The 16,876-nt window shown below is 47.3% G+C and overlaps 1 protein-coding gene across 1 annotated transcript; it reads right to left on the bottom strand.

The window, feature by feature from the left end:
* Positions 1–214: 214 nt before the first annotated feature.
* gpm6bb (glycoprotein M6Bb) lies at positions 215–9,320 on the bottom strand. The gene is made up of 7 exons (XM_068746023.1): positions 9,272–9,320; positions 4,279–4,465; positions 3,516–3,672; positions 3,251–3,419; positions 2,791–2,864; positions 2,600–2,665; positions 215–584 (listed from the first exon to the last, which is right to left on the bottom strand). The coding sequence occupies exons 1-7, from the start codon at positions 9,318–9,320 to the stop codon at positions 435–437; spliced, it is 852 nt and encodes a 283-aa protein (XP_068602124.1). The 3' UTR covers positions 215–434.
* Positions 9,321–16,876: the final 7,556 nt, after the last annotated feature.

The following is a 16,876-nucleotide window of genomic DNA, read 5'->3' on the forward strand; positions in this document are numbered from 1 at the left end:
GCTGCACTAACCGAGTAGCTCTAAGGCCTTGCATGCTTGTGTATAATTAATCTACAGTTTAATTATAGAAAAGCAAGAAATAACATTCCCGTGATGAAAACTGGTGCCACCGCTCAACTAGAAATAGCCAGACAAAAAACAAACTGCCATTGTTACCCTTGGTAGAAGATCAGTGCAACGTCTCAAGCTGCACCAGCGCAAAAAAAAAAGTCCTTGAGAAAGAAAAAAAAACAGCACAGATAAAATTTGGAATTGCATTTTCAAAACACTTGGTGAGTTAAAACAGAAAGCAGCGAAGATGCATTAGTCTGTTAGGAGCTTGGTTAGTAATGCATCAGAGCGAACTGCAAGGTTAGTTTAGCTGAACATCGTCTTGGTCCAGAGGGGCCACAGTGTGTGTGTGTGTGTGCGTGGACTGTGAGTGGGAAATGTCCTTATGTGTAGGAATTGAGGCAATCCTTGGGGCGTGAGGTGATGTCCTCCAGCTCCCGCTCCTCCTTCATTTTGATGTCTTGGTAGGCATGCATTTGACTGGCATCCTTAAGGTAGGCCCAGTTTGCTGAGAGAATCATGAGGAAGTGGATCTGGAAGAGAAGGGTGAGGTGGATGGCAGGTGAGCATGTCAGAGATGCAAAGCAAGCTACAGGAGTCGGAGGTACTTCACAGACGCACGCACAAAGATCGCTGAAAATAATTATTCTAACATCGTTACGATCACCACTGGAGTTAGGCTGCTATCCTCCTACAGTATGAGAGAAATAGCATTTTAAAGGAATGAGAATGGAAGAAAAGCGAGCATGCAAGGTCACTGCAAGCTGTGCAAAAAGCTCGAGGTTAGTGCAAAGCATGAGCCGAGTTATTTTGTGAAGCTGACCCTGATTCACTTCATAAATCGCCACAGAACTTAAAGAAACAGACAAAGTAGGGATACTTTTGTAACAAAGGTGGTTTATTTTATATCGAAAGTCAAAGCTACAGTCCTGAAAACGTAGGCGAGAATTAAATACATGAAATATAAAGTATAAGTAACTAAACATTGAAGATTCCGGAAACTGTAAGCATGTAAGGCGCCGTGTTAAGATAAGACAAACGGCTCTTTAATGGCACTTTGAGAAGGAATAAAGGAAAGTATATGACAAAACAACTTCAGAGCTACAGCGGTGTAGTATAGCTTCAGCACTCATTGAAGAAGAATTACTTTATGCTACTCTAAAATTAGACATTTGTATAGAGACATGGAATGAAAGGGAGGCTTAGGGCCTCGTGCACGCCTGGTACTGGCCTAACCTTCCATAGGTGCTATGCAACACGCCCAACTCGACTCTAAACGCCACTGGTCATCTTCAGGCTCCTCAGCATTAGACAGGTGAGGAAAGGTTTTTAGTCGAGTCGAGGAGCCAACTCGAGACAAAGAGAAATAATACTGAAAGTTTTCATGTAACACTTTGTGGCCTCTTGGATCGTATCAGAATGGGGGGGGGACCAAAGGACAAATAAAAAGGAAGGACGTACTGTGCTTGACCACGGGTTACAAATGTATCACTGGAATTCATCTTCACCAAAACGTGATCATCTGGCGATCAGAAACCGAACGCCTGAGAACATGGGTTCGTTTCAGAGCTCTATTCTGGGCATCGACACCGACAACAGTTTGGATCAGGCTTTTTTTTTTATTCCTCTTATTTCCATTGTAGATTATTTTAAACGTGTGGTTTACATTTATGTAGTTTGTGCACAAACAGCCCGGATGCAGCTGAAGCTCGTCCTGCTACGTGAGGTGCCGCATGCTAAATACGGACGCTTCCTTTTTATCGGCTCTAATCTGAAATACTTCTGCACTTCGCAAAGGTCAAAGAAATCTACCGTACTTCACAAATTGAGTATATAAATAACACTGTTACGGATTTCTAGCTGCGCACATTTCTATAGAATCTGACGGGGACATGTCTAAGTGAATCCAAAGGAAAGCGGAACAAACCCAAATCGAATGGCAACTGGTGGCCGCAGGATGCCAAATGCAAAAGAGGCGTGCAACCAGCTATTTACACCAGTTTGATTTTTCTATTCTCAGTTTTAGTTCCTCTGTTGTCAGTGGCACCTGCCTCTACTCGGCGCAGCCTCAAACGCCACACTGTGCTCTGACAAGCGGTTTAAAACTTAGTGCAGCAGTCTTCTCGACTCTTAAACTTCAAAACGGCAAAGTTATAAGTAGTAGCCATCATGTAGATCAGCTGGTGGAAGAAAACAGAAAAGGTTGTAAGCGAACATGCAGGCGATTCTCCTCGTCGCTGATGCTGCGGTGACGTCGAGTTAGTGAGGCGATAAATAAAACAAAACTACTTTGTGGGTCAAACTCAATTAGAAACATTTGTGATTTTTAGAACTGCACTTATTTATGACACACAAAAAAGGCGTCCCATGACACCTTCCTCCATCCATCCTAAAACAGAGCAGAGGGCCGTGCGCATCTAAGCAGACGGTCAAACGGCAACTGGAATCGGAGCCTTTATGTAAATCTTCCTTGGTGTGTTTACATAAACCGTACGGGAATGAGAAGAGAAGTGATCTGAGATACAAACTGGACTGGAGGGAAGCTTACCAGAGCGATCACAGTGGCTCCAGCCCCGGCGCATGCTACGATGTACAGGTGGTAAGACAGGTAGAACTGCAAAACACAGGCAGCAGCCATTGCAGCTTAGTTATAAAAAGCACCTTACATTTGCATGTAAAGCTAATCTGCTCCATGTGCGCTAATGTTAGCATGGCATTTGAATGAAGACAAGAGCTCACCTCGCTAGTGTTGCAGATGTCACCTAGCGCAGCTCCACAGGCCTTGCCCGGTGTGGCGTTCCATGGGATGATTCCTGTACAATTGATTTCACGTACATTTATCGTCATTAGACAATGGGAATAGTTAAGACACCTGTCAAGAGCTGAGTCCCGACCAATAAAACAGGCGAGGCAGTTTTATTTTGTCAGATTAAGGTTTCCAAACCTGAAGAATAATGTTCAATCAAAGCGTTAGAAAATTAGGAAATAAGAAAAACATGCCCGACTTTCATAAAAGCTGATTTATTTACCCACTTTCACTGATTATTATCTAGTAAACTATTTCATCTTTGAGATTTTATTTTTCCATCATTTAAATAACTTCACTTTGGTTGAACCGATCAGAAAACACACATTTAACAGGTGACGGGGAAGCGGGAACGAATAAGATGCATTCCTGGACTCGGTGCGATCCTCTCACCGTACTGACGGACATCCACACAGATGGAGTCGATGCTGGTGACGTTGACCACGGAGGACCTCATGGCGGCACAGGTGGACCACATGTTGTAGAAAAGGAAGACTGGAACAGCCGAGAAGCCGAACACGCCGAGCCAAGCCACGCCCAGGATGTACGTCAGGAAGACAAACTGAGGGCGCCGAGACGGCACAATGTTAGCCGCGTTCCTTTCAGGTGTCTTTTACATTCATGACAGAGCGTCGTTAGGAAGGCTGCATTAACGTACCAGTCCACTGATGCAGCGGCCACAGATGGTGGTCTTAAACTCGCTGTGCAGCTCCTTGACGGCACTGGTTGTATAAAAGCCCTCGGCCAGGAGAATGATCCCGTACAGGAAGAAGAATGACGCGATGCCGTAGATGACGTACTGCATCAGCTGTATTCTATTGAAGAGGAGAAGTCACGTACAGCACATTTTAAAATGGGCCGCAAGCAGGACGCTGTGGAAAATACCTCCCAACAACAGTGTGAGCATTTTTGCATGCCGTCTGTAAAACGAGAGTAATCGTGAACAGATGTTTGTATTTGTGATGGTGATTCAGCTTCTCTAGGGTGCAGATGAAGACGGGCGCCAAGCCCAAAAGTGGAGATAACAGGTGGTTCATGTCTCTGGAAATCATCTGCCAAGAAACAGCCCGACTCTTTAGACATCTTGGATTAAACAGTGCACTCCTAATCTACGGCAACATTAATTATGTGCAGGCCTGTCTCTGTCATTCCTCTTTTATTGTCGAGAAAAACAGATGCACTATAAAAAAAAAAATGTCTATATTAGGACCGTTCTCCAGGATCAAGTGAATGTGGGAGACGGGATCAGCTAAAAATAGCCCACATAAAGTTGGGCTTTACGACCATTAAAAACGCCATCTCTTAAATCTAAGCCCCTCTTTGCTTTGGGCGGGTTTTATGGATACATTTCCAGTGTATAATGTGTAATGGATATGTGAAATAACACACGCAGCCACGCAGCACGATGCGGGGACACTCACACGTCAGTCAGCATGGCGTGGTCACTGGCAACTGTGGAGAAGTGACTTTCCAGGATGGCCACGGTGCCCGTCAGAGCCACATGGCCGCATCCGCAAAACAGGGCCACGCCAGAGAAGCAGAGGATCGTAGCCACCAGCGACGCGTAAGGCACCCCGCCTAAACATTTGATGCAGCACTCAAAGCAACCTGAGAAAACACAAGAGAACATTTGGGCATTCAGTGTTTTAGAACAAATACCTTGACTTTAAAAGGCCACGCAGTAAATTCTGTGATAAAAAAAAAAAAAAAATCAGGCTTCGATTCCATATAAGGGATTGTTTTAACTTGCAGAACAGCAAATGATCACAGGGGAATTATGCATGATATAATTCATCCATTCATCCATCTAATGTTGCCACAGGAAAGAGGCAGGGCTCACGGTGCACATTTCAATCTCTATCCTGGAGTATTCCGTCACTCTCCAAAGAGCGCAGGACTGACTTTTAAAGAACCGACTCGTCCTACGTGAAGCAGTTTGCTTTGTGAGGCTGAGCTTTTACAGCCTTTAACGTTTCATCTGGCGACTCGTCATCCCGTCCCGTCACTGGCGCCCTGAGGCGTCGGGCAGGTCACAGGTTAAAATGGAAATGAGAGGCAACTCAGAATGAAGGAATGAAGCGGCCCAGAAGAGTCATGAAATGTGTCATGCTTTGTGAGAGAGAGTCACCGCCAGGCCCGAGGGTGCATGTGATCAAACCGCAGTGCGTTTCCAATCAGACTCACATGTGGCTAACGGATGTTGCTGAGTCACAGGACACTCGGCTCAACGGCTTGTAAGCTCTGAGACCTCAATGACACGCCGAGGGTATTTTAATCTGCTTTTATCAATGCTTCATACAAATGATGGCTCAAACATGTAACCGACGAAACCCAAAGAGGCCAAGCGACTCTACTGCCCCCCCCCCCCATCCCCAGATGCATGGGGTGGATTTGAGAATTCATGCAGTGCCTCATCAGAAATATGCATATCTAACGTCTGCAGAAACAATAAATAAAGTGCAAACTATTTTTTATGAAATCATTGTGTGATAACTTGATGCTCTTCCTCACAGATAAGCCTGCAGACGAAGAAACGGACCCAAACTGTGTCACAAATATGAAAACAAAAGTTATTTTTCATGTTAATAAAGGAAAAAAATAACAATCTACATAAATTGAACATGAACTTTTTTTTTTTCTTACTTCCATGAGGTGAGCGCTCTAAATGTTCACGGGTGTTCGTGTTGTTTGCCCTGCTGGGCCAGTTCTCATGCAGTCGGACGCTTCATCGGGGCTGTTTGAGCAGTGAGCACACAGAGCGGGATAAAAACATGTTTGTCCCGTGGTGAGTGGACAGGCGTTGCCATGGCAGCATGCTACCCACAGCTGAGCAACTAACCTCTACCGCAGGCTGCATCTATCTGATGATAATGCAGGGGAGGATGAGCGAGCTGCTGGGAGTCACTGAGGTGCAGGACGCGTGCTTTAAATCAACCGTCGCAGCAAAGCAATCAAATGTTTCCATATGAAAAGCATTTTAAGGGTTTACAACCGCACCTCAGACCGATGCCCGTTATCGTAGCTCTCAAATTCAATGTGCAACGACCGACGGAGCCAATAAGAAAGAGTCACGCTGGTTTATTGTTTGAGTGAAACCAAATGTGACATGAAAATCAACATGCCCGTCTCATCAAGTGTCTGTTCGGTCTAATGGCTGCCCCCATTAGATCAGCTGTCTGACAGCCGCTCGCGCCGTGCTGCACGCCGAGACATCATGACAAGCTGCAGGATTGACTGAATCTCAATGAACCGGACGAGACGTTAATGTGAGAGCGCAGATTAAGGACGTCTGCAGCCATGTGAAGTGCTTCTGAGCATTCGTCACACATCCACAAAGCAGCACATTTTTTACTGCTTTGTGGATGAAAATACTTAAATGTGATCGTTTGCTGATGAACCAGCACGTGGGTTCTGCAATATGAATCTCTGATAGACGGCATCAGTAATCTAAGTATCCAGATAAGGGGGGGGGGGGGGGGGAACCAGCTGGCAGACGTTCCCTGGGAGGGTTCATCCGTGCTGCCAATGGCAACAAAAATGTTGCTGCTTATTAAGCCTGTTATTAACATTTAATCAAAGGGATTAGAATGATTGCATTTTTATCAAGCACTGAGTCTCGCCCAAGTGACCCCCGCTCGAACCCCAAGGGTCCTTATACTTTTGGGGGTCAGGGGACTCAGACCTCCGTCCCTAACCTCAGGAGAGGAGGGGGCGGGACTTACTGGACCTCTTGGACCTCTAGGATACAGGATATTGCTGGATAGTTTAGCTCAAATCCTCCTTCACAGGAAATCACAAAAGAGCTGTGGTGAAGATGGTGACCATTGTCCTTTGAGCGGAGCTCTATAAATGAAAGCCCCCCCCACCCCACCCCACCCCCTCCTCTGATGACTTTCACATGCTCCCAAGTTGCTTGCTAATGGTTACACCTCCAAACACTTCAACACTCTGAAAGAACGCAACAGCACATCTATGAAGAGGAAGGACAGTTAGCAACGGTTTGTTGCGACATGATCAGGCTGCAGAGAACAAGATAGATTTGCAACGTTGGGATCACGGGGGGGAGGGGGGGGCGCTTGTGTGAGTGTGTGTGTCTGCATGTATAACATTGTGTGAGACAGAAAAACAGAGACAGATGGAGTCCAAGAACGGCCAACACAAAGAGCCAGTGTGTGCAGCCCGAGGCTGTCCATCACACGGACTCTCAGGGGCCATTCAGAACCACAGTCCAGCGCTTCCGGTCCAGAACAAGACCGCTGCTGAGCTCCATCCTGTGTCCCCGTCCAGCACTGCAGATAGCTCAGCCACAATGGGCCACAGCGGCCCCTTCACGGTTCACGAGGATCCTGACCTGCTCGTCAACGCAGGCAGGAAAACGGATCAGCATGCGAACAGAAAGAGGCACCGCTCCACAAACAAGCCAGAAACACCAGGGGTGCGTCTTCATCCTCGGGGTGCTGGACGCCAGACAGAAGCCCGACACCTCCAGGGTTTTTTACTTTAGTTTACCTTCATTTGAGACATAAAGATAGGTGGAGTAAATGAGGGACGTACAACAACGTAAGGCCAAGCAGAACTACTTCTATCAGCACAAGTCATCCTTTCATCTACCATAAGTCACCATCTATTATTACCAACTACATTTCAGGGGTTTAAGGTGCAGAAAGTGTGTGTGTGTGTGTGTGTGTGTGTGTGTGTGCGTGCGTGCATGCGTGTATGTGTGCAGGGATGTGTGTGTGTGTCCCAAATCAGGTTAATCCAGACAAGCATCAGTCCAGTTTACATGAGCTCATAATGATCACCTCCAGCTGGCTCTACTTCATCAATGCCCCCCCCCCCCCCCCCATCCTTCAACAGCAGGCATCGTGTGTCGACCGCACAAAGCTGAAATCTCCCAACAGCTGGGAACCTCAACGAGAAGAAATAGTGGGAATAAAACTTCACCTCCGAGTGCGTCGAGAAATACCAGCCGGATGATCAAGGCGGACAGCGGGGAGAGGACAGCGGGGAGAGGACAACGGGCAGAGGACAACGGGCAGAGGACAGCGGGCAGGTTTAAAACCAGGCTCCACACAGTCGTGTTTTAATATCGGATGCAAACAGCACTCACACAAACAAACACACACAGACACACAATTTGTGAGGAAGACACTAACTTTGTCCTCTCATCACCGAGTCCTAAACCGTCCACGGACCTCCATCCCGCTTTAATGCAGCATCCAGCCTCACATGTCGCTTACAGCTCGGTGTTGTTGTTTGTTGCTTCACGGCGGCAAGCTGCCAAAGCATCATTTAGGAGAATCTGTCTTTTTTCCACACTCAGAGGAGTGATACTTAAAAATGCCATAATGGCTATAATGGCCGTCCTGAAGGCACCGGGGGAGATCTGAGCCTGCAAATTCAACACAAGTGGTTTCACTGGAAACACTGGAAAGACGTACTAAGTGAGCTAATAGCTGTTGGACGCAGCTCATCCATCGCCGTGTGAGAGAAGCCGAGGGCCGTGGTTGGATGGAAAAGCACCGACAGCCATGTTGGGGTACAGGACAGAGGTAAATATGAGAACGGGTGATGCAAGAGGAAACCAGCACAGTGCCTTAATGGATTCTACAGGCTCACGAGTTCCTCAGCATTATATCAAGAGGGAGAGCTCTCACTGAAACATGGCCTCCGGTAAATAGAGCCTGTTTTAATGAGAATGACCACCCTAGACCAGCCGCGTGTGCATTTCAATCAGGAAAAGCAGAAGGAATTTAACTTATCCATTCAATTGAAAGTCTTTTCAAATGCATTTCTGAGAAAAAGAGACATTTTCAACAACAACAACAACAAAACGTTTATCTTGAGCGCTCTAAAATATCATTAGAGCATCTCTATATGCTAAAGGCTGATTACTTCTCTGGACTGGTAGTAGCCTGAGTGTAGGACTGATCCAATAAAAAAACCTAAATTAAATGTTCTAATTATTACTTTAAAGCAACGGAGATCATTTAGGGGATGCCCCTCATTCACCTCCATCATCATCATCATCGCCCCCCCCCCCCATAAACAACCCAAATGCACGCTGGGGTTTGACTGATCGATTCTGCAGCAGGCTCATCGTCCTAAAACGTACGAAGACGACTGAAGGCAATGCAGCATCCGCCCCCCCTGGAAACATAAGATCATAGAAATGAGCCCAAAGCAAAACGCTACAGGAAGAATCGACGCGCTGGAAGCATGACAGAGACGGCGCTCCTGCAGAGGTGGTCATGCACAAGCCACAACCGGGTTATCAATAGCGCTACAAACAAAAGGTGTTTGAAGCGGCATTTAAAAATCTTGTGGAGCAGAATGTACCCAATTATCATGTGTAGCGTAACATTAAAGCCCCAGTAAACACAGAACCGGCACTTTCCCAGAACTCACCGGTACCGCTGGCGTCCTGCTTCTGGTCTTGGTTTTCTTGTGTCAGAGTTTCCATGGTTGTTTTTCTCCAATGAAACAAAAATGTTTCCTTTCAGCAAATTCTCTTTTCCTTTCTTCCTCTTCCTCTCTCTCCTGACTTGCTGCCTAATTCAGCCACTCGTCTTCCTGTATGTTTCTACTCTCCCTCCCTCCCTCTCTCTCTCACCTCCACATGTGCTCTTTTCATCTCATCCTGCCTGATGAAAGTGCATCACTTTCCAAAATGCAGAGACCTTGTCGTAAAGCATTTGGTTGAGCGCAGCAATTGCCCCTGGCCATATCACTTGCAGGTCAAAGTTGAATTTGCAGCCACTATTTTCGGATTTAATTTGAGGGACATCCGTTTGTCCATCCATTGGGATAGGGACACTGACATCAGTACAGGAAAGCACAAAACATTGCCTAACCAAGAAGACTTTGAGATGGGTCAAGAAGCTGATAAAGGAGGGAGACATGAAAGAACGCTCGGAGGACGACCCGGTGAGAAACGGCACAGAGGAAGACGGACATCGAGAGATGAGCAGGGAAACGGCGAGGGAGACGGGGAAGAAGATCTTGGCTGTGTTTGTTTGGCAACAGCAGGCCAAGGAGCCCGAGGGACATGCTAATGAGAGGGGCTTTCAGCAGTGTGTGTGTGTGTGTGTGAGAGCCTGAGTGGGCTCTTCTCACGGATACCAGACCTCAGAGAGAGAGGGGGGGGGGTCAGCAGGGCCGGAGAGCCTCAGGGGTCAGGGAAGTGAACTTAGCAGGGATCCCACAACAACAAACGGGGCGCTAATCCGTGTGCTTCTTCACCGTCAGCGCTGTGAAACGCCAGGAGAACTGGTGCACCGAGACGCCATCCCATAATGCAGCAGCAATGGCCGTCCGAACCCTGTGAATGGGAGCATGCATCCGATTCTGGGCTAATTATGCTGCTGAATCTCTATGGATCAAACTTCAGAGTCAGTTAGCCTACGCTGTGGTCCATTTCAACACGATTCTCTCTGTAGCTTTCGTTGTTATTCACGCCGTCACGACTCGGAAGATTCTCAAACTTCAACATCGCGTCAGTCTCAGCAGGGTCATCGGCCACCTCCACCCTCATCAGAGCTTGGACTCCACAAATGGATTTATTATTATCTAATCTAATTGTGGGAATGATCATGTGAACGCAGGAGGAGTGCCCGAGTGCTGCATGCTTGACACTGACACGCCCGTACTTGAGCACACAGTCTGAATGATGATGAAGCGCATACAAATAAAAGGAGGCTTCATTGTGGGTCAACCTTTCAAGCTGTGAGACTCGGGGGGCCCGAAATGCAGTGTTTAGTCACCCGTGAAGACCTGCACCCTGCTGGATTCCCACCGAGGAAGGGTCCCTTTGGGACGTAAAGACACTCACAACAGCCTCGGAAAGCAGCCTCACCACACCAGAGCAGTGGAGGACGGACGGACGGACGGAGAGGCCCCGTCGACAGCATCACAAATTCATTCCAGTATCATCTTAATTATTCATAATGATAATAATCTGGTACCAAACTGCATTCCTCAAAATAATCGCGTCAGAAGAGCTCATCCTTTAACGATCAAACCAACATGACTTTCTGCTCGGCGCTGCTTTTTCCGAAGAAGAGAAATCTTCTTCTGAACATGCCATCTGTCTTCAATCATCACAGCAAAGATATGCGGACAGCGAAGAGGGAAACAGTCAGGCCGGCTTATAATGAGCGCTGTGCTCCGTCAAAAGCTGTGGACGAAGAGAAATTCCTTTCTCTCAGCATCATTACTGGAAATCACAGGAGGAAACTCCAACCGTATTGACGCAGCAATAAAACACATATTGCTGCGTCAACTGATAGAACGTAAACCCTAAGGAGATTAAAGTTTTGGGCTATAATTAATGATGGTCGTGTTGAATACTGATGACAAATGTTATTATCAATTCATCTTCTGGCTCTTCTCTCAATTATTACATTTGATTGGTCAACATCAGCGTGGAGTTTAGATCCACAACCCCGATTCAAATCCAACTAGCTCTGATAGGATTCTCCTCTGGGCTGGTGCATCTTACGTGGTACATTTTTAGGATTGTATTTTTCTCCACATTGTAATTACAAATGTCAACCAGACAATACCCACATTATCCGACTCAGCACTTCTGTAATTACATGCTATCCTGCCAGATCTGGAAAGTGAGAAACACACACTCTGGGATGCCTGGCAGCCACGTTCTGCCTCCCGAGCATCTCCATAGCCACCGTGGCTGCAGAGAGCGAGCGAGCCAGCCACAGATGCTTCACATTAGCTCGGCCTTCTGGCGTACAGCACCTTGGAAACTTCCACCATCGCCTGGCCGTACGACAAAACCGAAGCATTATATAAAACTGGAGACAACAAGTTTATGCAAATCAGTGTGAGGACAGAGAAACCTGCAAGACAGTGAAAGAAAAAGTAAAGCGCAGAAAGGGAGATGTTTTTAGTATTTGTAGCCCACAACTCCTCATTCAAGCCATGAACCGCTGCCATTTTGGAGAAGAGTGAAGGTCTGCATAATTGTTTGTTTTTCTCTTCATAGTGTACTAAATATTTTAATGATATAAGTCTGCAAGAAGCTTTGTGGCCTGCCACACTATTATAGAGCCAATGAACCCGGCATTGTGCATTATCCTGCTAAATAAATAGAACACACCCCTGGAGAGGTTTTCTGTATAAAACTTGGAGATTTTAAATATCGTTTTTCCTTCTTAGCGCAGCCGCTGGGGGTGCAGAGGCCTGGCGAGAGTTGCATCAGGAAGGTCATCCGGTGTAAAACCCGTAACAGTTCGACAATGCAAATGTTAAAAATACCAGAAGTAATAAACCTGGTGTGAAGTCAGATCTGTAATTTGATGTCGTTCTTACACAGCGATGAGGATCGCCACAACTTTCTCACACTTGAAGCGCACAAGCTTGTGAACGCACACATGCTAAACAGAGACCTAACTAGCACAGAGGCACGGACGCACCAGACTTCCAGCTAATTTTGGAGTTGCTTCCCATGAAGAGCCCCCTCCCTCCTCTGTTTCTTTCTGTGAACCGCTCCCGCTGATCCCATTGTTCTCACGCTGCCAACCTCTGACCCTCTTCGGAGATTCCAACACTGTCTCATTAGATGGAGCGAGAAAGTCCTCCTTTCAGCGCCAGACTGTGCTCCTCCATAGACCAGCCAGCCAGACCCCAGCGAGTCAGGATTCATCACCAGCACTATGACAACAGAACAGAGGACACGGAGATGGCTTTAACGCCATTGTTCCACGGGGGGGGCTCTCCTCTCCTGCCCCAAAGCGCTGCATCCTGTGGCGGGGGTCCTGGGAGGGCAGAGTTCGCTGTAACCTGAACCTGACACTTCCACCCCTGCAGAGTCCCGTTTGTCCTCAGATTCACAATGGAAGCAGGGAAAATGGGAACTAAGTGCTTAACAAAAGTGGAGAAAAAACAGTTCATGAGAGAAACACGGAAGCTAATCTCTGGTGGTCAGACCCCACCCCCCCACCCCAGATATTAGTGACAGTGGGTCAGTCCATTATTGCTTTAAGCACAGCTTCAAACAGCAGGAACTGTAATGACCATCACACTGCACATTATGAAGCAACAGCTACGCAGAGCAGAATCTATTTATGGCAGCATCTGATGCAACGCAGTCTCTCCATCATTATCGGTGTCTAAACATTTACACTTTCAGGAATGCATTCCGAGCAAACGCCATCATTCACACGATGCCGACGTCTCCGTAGAAGGAAGCGTGCGATCCACGCGGCTCACAAACGCTGCGCCGATAGCAAAAATAATAAAAGCACTGCTGAAATTAAGATGCAAGCACTCCAGTTTGCATCCCGTGAATATAAATAACACAATGCACAATGCACACAAGCTGTCACACACCTGGTCTGTACATTCCAGATGCTCGCTTCCCCTCTTTGCGTTGTACGTACAGCTGTAATATCGTTTTCCCATAGAGAAAAGGTCAGAAGCTAAGATGACTGATGCGGTTTCTCGGTGGTGAAGCTGTGATATCAACACTCGGAACGGATCTCCCCCCTGGCCTGTATGCGGTTACAGGTTCAAGCTGTTCTACAGACGGACACATCTGGGATTTCCTCTCCCTCAGAGCTGCATTTACCTAAAACTCATGATGAGTGGCTCAAAACATCAAAGGTGCCTCACGCGATACCGACAGATGCTGCCGTCTCCCTTTAAACTATTACAGGTTACTTTTTTAAAAATCTGATCAAATTGAAATCCATCTTCTCAACCCCCCCCCCCGCCCCCCCCCCAGCAGCCGCGCAAACACCCTCCCTCAGCTATTTGGTTTCCTGCAGCTGTCACTTTATTAAAGCTCAGCTATTTGGGATTCTCATCCGCTTGGCAGAAGTGCCTCTTCCTGCCCATCAAGCCTTTCTCTGGAGAATAAGCAGACGATGAAAGCTCTCCCGTTGTAATTGGGCAGGAAAGTGATTCCTGGCAGAAGAGAGTGTGATTCCAGAGGCCTCTTACTCTGGTTTATGTGGTTTGTATGCAGAACCGCATTACAAGCACGCAGGCGACGAACAGTCCTGTGCGTCTCCTCCTTAGAGAAGCAACTCGGCAAACTGTGAAAACATACTGATATGACTTTTCACGTAAAAATTAATAGACGCAAATATAAAGTTGGGGTAAGCGGTCATTGAAATTCCCAAGCGCAGCAGTGTTGTGTCGCCGCCTCCAAATGTTCTCCGGCTGCCTGGCGAGGCTGTTCATATGGTGATCGTGTCTCATTGGGGTGCGAGCGTTCCCCCCGATGCTTTTGTCTTATGGTTGTTTAGCAGCTGCGTATAAAGCGGCGAGGACAAAGACGTATCTGTGGAGGTTTGAATAAATTCAGCGGGCAGACAGCCAACAGCTGAATCCTCCAGGCTCCCACAGTGAAAAGCAGTCGGATGCACTCGGCTCCCACTCCTCACACATGATCGGACGTTAGTTGGATGCTTCTTATTTCACATCTGCTATGTGGTCACGTCAAGCGCCGACAAAACTTAAATGACTTGTGGAAATAAATAGAAACAATACTTGCATTTATGCACATTCTCCCAAAGAGGAAAACTGAATTGACCACCCCGACAGAACTAAACGCAGCTGAGAACCCCCCCCCCCCCCCCCCCCCCCTTCCTCTCTGATTATAGGGTAAGGAAAGAAATCAAAAATCTACTTGGAATCTTTAACAGCCAATTCCGGGGGCCGTCTGTGACTCTGGTCTTGCTGCTCAATGACTCCATTACGATCCATCTGCCTGCTTCCGGTCAGGAGAATTCAGGTCATTCAGGGAAAACCTGATTGACTTTTTGATCAATGACCACAGCCCATGTGAGGGGGGGGGGGTAGAAAGTCCCGCACTGGGGCCGAACGCCTGTTGAATGAGTGGCTGAACGTTCATCAGCTGGAGGCCGCTTCGCTTCGTGAACCGATGATTTCTCAGATGCCATCCGGAACAATCATCTGACTGTTAACAAAACATGGATACAGGATGGTGCTCGGCCCGCAAATATCACCCCTGACCTCCGTGTGCATGTTCAAGACCTTATTATGCATGTATTTGACAGTTTAACCTTGAGGATGGTGGGTGGTTGTCTGATAAGATAAAGACCACATTGTATCCAGGGTCCAGCTGCATTCGCATATCCCAAAGTCTTCTGCATATAAAAGGTATTTTCAGGCATTTAAATGCCATCCTGATTCCACCACGTGACACACACACACACACACACACACACACACACGCACACACATCCTTTCTCTTCCACAGTGAATAGGCGTCTGTAGTTAAAGTGACGGCCAGGGCACATGCTTGAAGCATCTATTCCAATCATTTCATGTCACAACGCTCAATGGCCCCCTTGTTGTCGGAGGAGTTATTAAGCTCGACTACTTAAAAAGACTCTTCTGGAAGACTAGAAAGGCCTGAGAGAAACAAAGAAAGGAAAGGAGACCCAGAGAGAAAGACGAGGGAGATTTCTCAGGATACCCAGAGGTACTGCAATGGAAGCAAGGGATGGGGGGGGGGGTCTTCTTTATAAAGACGCACATTTGCAATAAGTACTATGGGAGCCTTGCCTACTGTATAATTACTGGTGAGGCTGCATCATATGTTATGCCAAATGGAGGCCAAGAAATTATGTAACTATGGCAACAGCTACATCAGAGAGCATATTTGGTGTAATTAATAAATGAAAACAGGAAATGAAAAACCAATTTAGACTCGGGGGATTTCTTTATTCAGACAATTAAACACGAACCAGAGTGAATTTCGTTTGGGGCACCCTTCGACCATCGGTGACTCATTTTTGCAGTCTTGCGTTTTTCCTCTCGGAAACAGAAGCGCGTTCACGACCTGCAGTTTGACCTCCGAGGACAGAATCACAACGCGTCAACTAAAACAGCGAGGAACTTATCTGGGTCTTTGTTATTGCTCGGCCATTAGTTGACAACTTGTTGATTTCAAGAGCAAAAGAAATGCCTCCGCTTGCACAGCATTTGCTGTCAAGGACCTTTCCTCTCCTGGGAGTCAGGACAGGGTCAGAGCGCATGCAGACAACCTCGTGTGTCGGTGACAGCCATCCCTGCTGATGGGGGAGGGGGAGGGGCTGCACAATCAGACACCGTCCAGACATCCCAAGTCAGATGGAAGAGGAATGCAAAGCACTCCAGTACAGAAGAAAAACCAACATCCTCAAGAAGGACGCGGTCCAGCTCCCGTTGGTCGATCTCTGACCAGTCAGGAGGTTCGATCGCGGCATTGGGCGCCGGGTTTTCATCTCCAGTTGAGCAGATCCCGAGTCAGTAACGGCCGATGCGTCTAAAAGGCACTTTCACCGCTGTCAGATGAGATTTACTCCAGTTCTCCTGAACTATTCAAAAACAATGATGCAACACTTGGATCCGCTGCGATCTTTTTCCACGAGACCACCCCGCTGAACGCAAAACACTCCGAGTCACTCCGAGGAGAAGGCTCAGGAGTTTCCAGAAGGAAAAACAATCTTCCCCTTTTCACAATCAGGATCTGGCTCGAAGCGGAGCGGACGCGGCGGTCAGAGCGTTTGCTCGCCGACCCGGGGCAGATCTGCACGTCGGGAACATAACTCAACGGTACCTGAGGCAGATAACCTGCATGATGGTTCATTTTCCAGAGGCTGAACGTTTGTTTTTTTCTTTTTCAAATGCGTCTGAAACTCAATCTGTTTGATTTCTTTCCTCTTTCTTCTTCTCAAGCACAAACTGCAGCAAGGAAAATCAATCGAGCTCGCATCGCAGATCCACGTCACGCTTTTCATCGTTAAAAGGGGGGATGATCGTCACATGCAACGATCGTTTATCACCGGGCCAACATTCTCACTTCAGATCTGTTCGCTCATCGATCGGCTCCCCGACAACCAAATGTCGCCTGTTGGGAAAGTTGTTGGGAAAGTGTCACAGGAATAACTCTAAGAATGAGATATTCTTGGAGAATGACTCGCTCTGAGTCGAGCTCAGCAGACGCACGCCAAGTTACCCTCCCACATCCCTCCCACTGTTGAAGCG

The sequence above is a fragment of the Brachionichthys hirsutus genome, chromosome 12 (genome assembly GCF_040956055.1).
Source record: "Brachionichthys hirsutus isolate HB-005 chromosome 12, CSIRO-AGI_Bhir_v1, whole genome shotgun sequence".
NCBI lineage: Eukaryota > Metazoa > Chordata > Actinopteri > Lophiiformes > Brachionichthyidae > Brachionichthys > Brachionichthys hirsutus.

Coding starts and splice junctions, on each gene's coding strand:
- gpm6bb (XM_068746023.1), bottom strand. CDS start 9,320: ATGGAAACTCTGACACAAGAAAACCAAGACCAGAAGCAGGACGCCAGC. Junction 2,666..2,790: donor ACATCTGCAACACTAGCGAG/GTGAGCTCTTGT, acceptor TGTGTTTTGCAG/TTCTACCTGTCTTACCACCT. Junction 585..2,599: donor GAGCCACTGTGATCGCTCTG/GTAAGCTTCCCT, acceptor CTTCTCTTCCAG/ATCCACTTCCTCATGATTCT.